This window comes from Impatiens glandulifera, chromosome 4 (assembly GCF_907164915.1).
Source record: "Impatiens glandulifera chromosome 4, dImpGla2.1, whole genome shotgun sequence".
NCBI lineage: Eukaryota > Viridiplantae > Streptophyta > Magnoliopsida > Ericales > Balsaminaceae > Impatiens > Impatiens glandulifera.
Window position 1 is genome coordinate 5,155,282 of NC_061865.1, and position 9,030 is coordinate 5,164,311.

Sequence of the window (9,030 nt, forward strand, 5' to 3'; positions counted from 1 at the left end):
ATTTGAACATACTCGATCTTAAATAAATAAAAAATTATCGGTTTAACATTTAACGTGTTGTAAATGATAAAATAAAAAAATATTTTTGTTTAAAAAATATATTTAAAATTACAATTTTGAATTAAAAAAAATAATATTTGAAAATTATAAAAACACATTAAAAATTATAATTATAATTTTAATTCTTCTAAAATTAGAAACAGTTATAATTTTAATTCTTCTAAAATTAGAAACCACTTATTCTCCCTCATATTTAATTCTTACCAAACTCACTTTTGGTGATGATGTTACAAAAGTAAGCATGGAGAAGAAACTATATAAAAGAGAATTAAACCATTTTAAGTTTGTTATTTTATATAAGATAACTTTAACTTAAATTATTGTAGATATATCAATAACGGACCCTGTTTCTTTTCTTTGGTTGTTGGTTATGGTTTGGATTATATTACATTAATCATTGGTTTAGATAATTTTTAAATATTAAAACTACATTGTGATTAATACTACAAGGGTAGGTTATTATCCTTACTTTAATTCAGAAAAAATAAAAATTCAATTTATAAAATTATAAGATAAAATTCAATTCTAAGAAGAAAAAGAAAAATACTTGTACAAAAGAGTTAATATGAGACTCAAATCTGGTGACCTGCAACAGTACAAAGGAGATCGACAACCTGCCTTGAAGATGGCCTATGGGAAGGTGTGATTTTAGAGCAATGGATTGCGATATCAAGAACTTTAAAAGCGGCGGTTTTATCATCGTCTTTAAGTAACTCTAATTTTGGATCTATTAGTTCTTTTCTTTCCGAATGATCAGCCGCTTTGATTCGTGTCTCTATCCATTTCACAATATTTATGTCGGTGTCAAAATCATCTGTTGGCATTCTCCCCGTTACGAGCTCCATCAATACAATTCCCATTGAGTATACATCCGTTTTCTCCGATGCAATATTTGAGTAAGCAAATTCTAAAAGAAAAAAAATAATATCTTATCAAATATTACATTCACCAATAAAATCATCAACTAAAATACATTGTTTCAACTCGTTTTAATAAATGATACCTGGTGCAATGTAGCCATACGAACCGGCGAAACAAGAGTCTGATTGCGAATCAAGCGAATCGTGATTCTCCGTGATTGTTTTCGCCAAGCCGAAGTCACCTAGATGAGCTTCCATGTCTCCGTCCAATAAGATATTAGAAGATTTAATGTCCCTATGAATGATTTGCGGAGTGCAATCATGGTGCAAATAGTCGATTCCATGAGCCAAACCAACCGCGATCTTAACCCTAGTAGCCCAATTCAAATTCCGATCTTCATTTTTGTGCAACCAATCCCAAAGGCTTCCATTTTCCATGAACTTATATACCAACAAGTGACAACGTGAGATTTTATCGTTACAACATCCCAATAAATGTACCAAATGCCTATGTCGGATAGTTCCCAACGTATTCATTTCTCTTGCAAAACTCATCGCTATTACCTCGTCGTCTTTTATTCTCATCTTCTTAACCGCCACCTTTTCCCCGTTTAGAAGCTCGGCTAGGTAAACCGTCCCGGATCCACCCGACCCGATAATGAATTCTTCGCTCAAATTCCTAGTTGATGTCATTATTTCTTTCAAATTGAAATCTTTGTTGAAGGCGGTTATGTTGCGGAAAATCGAATTAAATGAGAAACGGTTACTTCCGTCTGTTTTCTCCTCAAATTCGTTCCGATTCTTGATGATGTGCACAAAACATAGTATGAAAAAAAGGACGGACATGAAAACCGCGGTAGCCGAAATGAATAACACCTTAAATTGGAATGGATTGGACAATTGTAAGCACTTCTTCATGTTTATGCCCGGTTCGCAATTCTTCATGTTTATGCCCGATTCGCATTTCTTGAAATGGGCACCGCAAAGATTGTCATTTCCGTTGAATGATTCGGCCGAAAATTGCGAAAATCCGTAGTCAAGTTCACCGGTGAGATTGTTGTAAGAAACATCAAATGCAGATAAACGACCCATATCACTGATTCCCTTTGGTACTACTCCGACGAACCCGTTATGAGAAAGATTGATCGCTTCCAATTGAGTTAGTTTCGAAAGGGTAGCCGGAATTCTGCCGGTCAGATTATTGTAACTGATATCCAGAATAGATCCAAGTTGCCATAATTGACCTAATTCCACTGGTAATTCACCGGTGAACATGTTCCTAGATAACTTTAAACTAATGAGATTGATCAAGTTACCTATAACAGGAGGAATCCATCCCGACAGGTGGTTGTTGTCGAGATTAAGGATGGTGAGGAATTTAAGGTTATCGATCTCGACCGGAATTGTTCCGTTGAGCAAATTGTTATCAAGACAAAGCGTTATAAGTTTGGAGCAATTGAATAGCTCCGGCGGGAGATGACCGGAGATCTTATTGTAAGAGAGTTTCAACTCACCCAAGTGAGAAAAAAGTCCAATCCATGAAGGGATTTGATCGGAGAGATGATTATTGTTGAGATTGAGATGGGTTAAATATGTGCATGAGGAAAGATTTGGGATTTTTCCGGCGAGAGAATTGTTTGAAAGATCTAAAAGAACTAGTTCTTTCAACTGTCCCAAACTCGCCGGAATCTTTCCTTTGAATTTGTTGTTCCCCAATCTGACCCAAGTAAGAAGCGACATAGATCCCAATTCAGACGGGATTTCGCCGTGAAAACCATTGTTTTTGACATCTAAAAACATTAACGTTGGGATTTTACATAATGAAATTATGGTTCCATTGAAAATGTTATCCGACAGATTAATCCTCGTTAAGTTTAGTAGATTGGAAAGTTCGATAGGAAGATTACCTCCAAGAGAGTTGTTGTAAAGCATCAAATTCATCAGATTGATGAATTGTCCAAAACTTGCCGGAATTTCGCCGGAGAGTCGATTGCTTGCCAAATCTAGTATTGCTAGTTCCGGCAGGCCGGAGGGTTGTCCAAAAGTTGACGGAATTTCGCCGGATAAATTGTTGTCTCTCAAGGAAAGTTGACTCAACCCTGTTAGGTTTCCAATAGTGATGGGGATTTGTCCGGTGAAAGCGTTGCCGGAGAAATCGATGATTTGCAGGCTGGTGCAGTTTCCTATCTCCGCCGGAATCTCACCGGTGAATTGATTTCCATATAGATAGAAAATCATGAGATTTTGAAGCATTCCTATCTCTTTTGGAAGATGACCATTAAAGTTGTTGTTATACAACGTTAATGATGTCAAATTTGTCAGTTTTCCGATGGCCGGAGAAATTGATCCTGACATTGTGTTGTTATGTAGAATAAGATCAGTGATCTGAATCAAATCATAAATCTCCGATGGTATCGAACCGGTTAATTCATTACCAGACAAACCAACCTGTTTGATAGACCGGCAATCCTTTATCCCCGCCGGAATTTCGCCGGAAAGTTTATTTAAAGATAGAAACATCACTTGAAGATTCGTTAAATTTGAACATATTTTTCTGGGTATGGTACCGGAAAGACTGTTATTTGATAAAATCAAGAAAACAAGCTTACCCATATTCCCAATTTCCTCCGGGATTTCTCCGGTGAGCAAGTTTGTTGACAAATCCAGAGTTTGAAGATTACCCAACTGAGCCAACGATTTTGGGATTGATCCATGAAGTTTGTTTCCATTTAAACTCAAGTGTGAAAGATTCCCGATATTACCCAATTGCTCCGGGATCTCTCCGGTGAAAGAATTGAACTCAAGTTTGAGTTTAATGAGATTTCTGAGCAAACCAAGTTCCGCCGGAATAGTTCCATTGAGTTTACCATTGCTTTCAACGTTCAAAACTTGTAGACTTGAACAATTCCCAATCTCAGGTGGAATTCGACCTTCAAGCTCATTAAACTGTAAATCCAGTTGCTTCAATCTGCTAAGCCGGCCAAGCTCTGCCGGAATTTCGCCGCTGAGTTTACATCGACAAAAACTAAGAATGACCAGATTAACCAAATCCCCAAACGTTGCAGGAATCGATCCAGTCAGGTTGTTGTTACCCAATCTAAGGAGTTCAAGTTTCTTCATTGATCCAATCTCCGGTGGAATTTGTCCGGTGAGTTGGTTCGAAAATAGAAACAGACTTTCTAAAGAAGATAATTTTGATAGAAATGTTGGAATAGAACCAGATAGTTGATTGGAAGACAGATCAATATTGATCAAATCAGTTAATTGTTGTATCGCCGGCGGAATTACTCCGGTGAGGAACGAGTCTGATAAGTTCAAACCCACAACTCGGACTGAACCATTGGGTGAACTCATCCCACAAGAAATTCCCCTCCATGTGCAGAAATCTGGCTTACTAACCACCGACCAATCACTAGTAACATTTCTTGGATCTTCCTCAAATGAATTCTTAATCATCAACAAAATTTCAATGGTTTCCGATGATGATGAAGAAGATAAAGATAATGGTGAGACTAAGAAGATAACCATAAAAAACACCATTAGAATAGCTCTAGAAGAAGGCTGGAGAATCATGGCTCCATTCAAGAAAGAAAAGATTATATTTTTAAGTTCTATTTCAAATAAATTCATATTAATTATAGATTAAAAATCTTGAATTAGAAAAAAATAACTAAATAGTACTAAATATCATGGGTATCTGATTTATGATTAGGTGAATTGATTTAATTGTAATTTTCATAATAGATTTACTTTATTGTATATATTTTTTAAATTTGGAAGAAAATTCACCTAATTTAATAACAGATCTCAATAATATTTAATTCTAAGCTGTTATCCAATATTGTAGTTGCATTTTTAAAAAAATTTGTTATACAAATGTTTTAACTATATATAATTTATGTTGATGTATGTGATTGATATATAAAAAATCTATTTGAAATATTGGTTTGAGATCTATTTAATAACTTCAAAATATATTTGGAATGTTTATATATTTAAAAATAAATTAGTTATGATATGAGATGTTTAGTTTAAACTTGATAAACTAATTAAAAAAAAGTTTAAATAGACTATATAAAATGTCACTTTATATGAAAATATTAAAATGGAGTGGTGTTAAATAGTTTATTATTTTTGGTTGAAAAATAAATAATTAAATAGATGTGTTTACACATTTACATATTTTATTAATTGTTACCAAAACTTTTATTCGATTTTCACTACTTTAGGGAACTATAAATATGTAAGTTCTTGTTAACATATTAAATTGAAAAAAATGGTTGAAAGGTTGTTACCAAAGTTTTCTAATTTTTGTGCCTTTACAATTTTGTATAATTGGTATAATTTTATTCTCTTATGATAAACTTATAAAAGTTGATGTAATGATAAAGTTTTAAAATGAATAATAAAAATAAGAGAAAATAGACAAAATGTTTGTCATAAATCTATTAAAAAAAATTAAAAAGAATGCAAACAAATTGAAACACAATAAAGAATGTAACATAAAATTATCTCAAATTGTCAAAAAAATCTATTAGAACATTGCAAAAAAAATAATTACATCGTTATTTACCTCAACTAATATAAGGGTGTGTTCAAAACCCGATAGAAATAACTTATGGTTGTCATATTTTTCCAACACCACGTGACTTTGCTTAAATTAATCCTCTTTTGCTAATTCTCAATAGACCTAGCCCTAAGGTAAGATTAAGTATTTTCAAATATCGCCAAAGACGATGTATTTTTATTAAAGAATATTTGCATATTACTCTACTCCACGTTTATGTAGACCGTTGTCGAAAATAAAATATAATCGTAGTTAGAAAATTTGTCAAATACTGTTTTTCTTTATTTTAATATATGTAGTATAAAATTTTTGGAATCTAAATTTTAGTATTAAAAATAAATATTTAATCTAAAAATATAATTTTTATATTATCTAATTAATATATAAATATATATATATATATATATTTATTTATTTGGTTTTAAAGTTTAAGAAAATTGTGCACACCTAGCTATCAAATATATTAATATATAAAGAAAACAAATTAATTCTCATATATATTTCTCCAAATACCTCCTCAAATGTGGTTGACAAAGATCAATTAATTGAACTCATCAATTAATTGAACTCATATCATCCAAATCCCTAAGAAAATTCAAGATATATTATACATAATTCAATTCACATTAAACACACTCCATAACAGGCTAGGAATGTTAAATATATTTGTTAGTAATATGTAAATAGAATTTATTTTCTCAACAAATTAAATAAAAAAAATTCAATAAGACCATAACCAAAATGCCTCTAAATCATGAATATTATATATTAAAATAAATTTTATTACTTTTATTTGTTATGTGTACATAAAAGATAATATTAATTAATGGATGGTAATAGATATATATTCTTTTGAATACTATTATTTGAAAAATATTAATTCTTTAATTTTTATTAGAAAAACAAATTATTATACTTAATACTTAATAATTAATAACTAATAACTTTAGAATCTATAATGAAATATAATAATAAATCATAACATTCATAACAAAAAAATAATTTAAATTTTAATAAAATGTATATAATAAATTCTTATATATTATAAGAAATAATTGAGTTCAAATTAGAAGATAAGAAAATAATATCTTTAAATAAATTAATAAAAATAATAATTGTTCATTGATATACTCTTATAAGAAAAATATACAATTTGATGTAAAATTATAATTATTATCCTACTATTTAAATAATTATATAGTTAATAAATATTAAATTAAAATAATATTTTGTTTTTAAAGTCACACTTCTTAATTTATTTTTAATAGTATACCATTAACTTATAAATTATTATAATTGGGTAGTGTAACGCCAAAAATTGATTTTTTTTTTTTTGAAAAAAGTATTTTTAATTCGTCGTCGTGCCCCATAATTTACATTTCTTTTCCTATTGAGTCTCAAGTGAAACGAGGAACCAAAGTTGTAGACGCGACTAGAGTGTATTTTAAAAATATTGATTTATACTAGATTTGACTTTTTTTTATCATCGCCACCTAATTTACTTCTCAAGAAATTAGGAAAAATAAATTTGCGTGTTTAAACACGTTTTAGAAATTATGTTATTAGTTCGTTGCTTAGTTACACATGAAAAAGAGCTTTAACGCTATGTCGCACATGCTCATCCACTAATGATCTATATTTTAAATTTTTAGTCATTTAAATAAAATTATTTTACACATTTTTTAATTATCCAATCCAAGGGGTAAAGTTTTTATTCAAACATAAACATATGACTAAGCTCGTTTATGTTTTTAGGACATGCATCTAAGTTCGTCATTGTATAATATAAAAAAAATAAATTAAAGGTCAAATATGAAACATGTAAATATGTGTGAACTAGATACACTGTTGATTTTTCTAGTTCTCCCTAAATTCCTAGAAAGTTTCCTAAACTCTTCCCGAAGTTTCTAAGACGTACTATCCCTCAAAAAGTATGGTTAACACGTAATTCTTCTCCTCATTCTCTCTAAAATTCTCTTAAATCTCTTTTTTTTATGCCTGTTCTCGTCTTTTTTTTCTTTCCGATTCTTCTCTTTTCGGTAGCCCCTTTTAGAGTCATAACCCAAAATTATTAAAATCTCGAGTTGATTATTCAAATATTACGATTTTACAATTTAAAAGAAAATTAACGAATTTAATTTTAAGTTAACTCTTAAATTGATAAACTCTTACGATTTTGAATTTACGATAATAAGATTTTACGAGTTTACAAGTTTCTAAATAATTTCGATTTTATACTATCTTACTTTAATAAAAAAAAATTATATTTATAATTTTTTATTTATTTAAATAAATTAATTAATATAATTAACTTTATAAATATATTTTTTATAGTATAATTTTTTCATTAAATTTATATTTAAATATATATATATATATATTTTTAAAATTGGCTAGGTATAAGATACTTCATTATATATATAAATAATAATAATAATAATATATAATTAATAATTTTTCAAATTCAACTCTTACAATTTTAAATAAATTTTAGATTTTACGAGTTTATAACCGTGATCACTAATTCATCATTCATTCATCCAATGGTTATCATTGTTTACCTTTACATTATCCTTGCAAGTTACATCCAACAATAAATATTTTGTAGAAATGTTAATTGCCTAATTCAAGGCATTAATGTTAATTGTAACAATTAACAAATTCATTTTTATTTAGATTAAATTTCACCTTAATTCACATTGAATTTGGTTTGAATTTTATTTGGATTAATTTCACCTTAATTCGCATTTGAATTTGGTGTGAATTTGATTTGAATTAAATTTCACGATAACTCACATTTGAATTTCATTTGAATTAAATTTCAACATTAATTCACATTTGAATTTGGTGTGAATTTTATTTTCCTAAATATCATTTCTATTTAATTAATGGAATTAGTTTAATTCCAACAATCCCCTACATTAATGAAAATTGAAAGATTAACCCGGTGAAAGGTTCAACAGTTGAATCCTACATATGATAGGTAGGTGTAACCCTTTGAACCTTCCCTTATGAAAATATATAAATTTACTAGCCGATTAGTAGACTCGATGTCCTTGAACTATTCTGCCTTTTTCATGTAGAATTCTTCTTGATACACGTCAGTTCTAATGATTTTGTTCGTTTTGGCCATGAACACTCGCCTGGTTTAGTGAGAGGGTCTAGAATTGAGCCGTGTAATTTTTTCGAAGCGGCCTCACTTTTCTCTCACATAGGTGATCTCTTTGTTCACAAAGAATCATTAAAAGTCTGTGTGCTTATCCTTTCTCGAAATGTTATTTTATCGTATGCCTTTTCACCCATATTAATCTACCAAGTTTAATAAAATTAGGTTGTCCCATTGCACCTAGTTCTTGGGATCTCCAGTCATCAAATGTTGAGTTTCCCTTCATACTAACTTATTGTAGACTTAAGTCTCATTCCTTATGAGAACTTTAACACCAACTCTCTGTTTAACCCTTTAATTAGCGGATCCGCAATATTATCTTTTAATTTTACGTAATCAATTGAGATAATTCTAGTAGAGAGTAATTGTCTAATGAT

The 9,030-nt window shown here is 29.7% G+C and overlaps 1 protein-coding gene across 1 annotated transcript; it reads right to left on the minus strand.

Annotated features, from left to right (window-relative positions):
* Window positions 1-632: 632 nt before the first annotated feature.
* On the minus strand, window positions 633-4,493 carry LOC124934528 (LRR receptor-like serine/threonine-protein kinase GSO1). The gene is made up of 2 exons (XM_047475063.1): window positions 1,064-4,493; window positions 633-967 (listed from the first exon to the last, which is right to left on the minus strand). The coding sequence occupies exons 1-2, from the start codon at window positions 4,491-4,493 to the stop codon at window positions 633-635; spliced, it is 3,765 nt and encodes a 1,254-aa protein (XP_047331019.1).
* Window positions 4,494-9,030: the final 4,537 nt, after the last annotated feature.

Bases quoted from the DNA above. Each gene is read 5' to 3' on its own strand.
- LOC124934528 (XM_047475063.1), bottom strand. From the start codon at position 4,493: ATGATTCTCCAGCCTTCTTCTAGAGCTATTCTAATGGTGTTTTTTATG. The intron at 968-1,063 runs GTATCATTTATT...TTTTTCTTTTAG, and splicing joins GTATGGCTACATTGCACCAG to AATTTGCTTACTCAAATATT.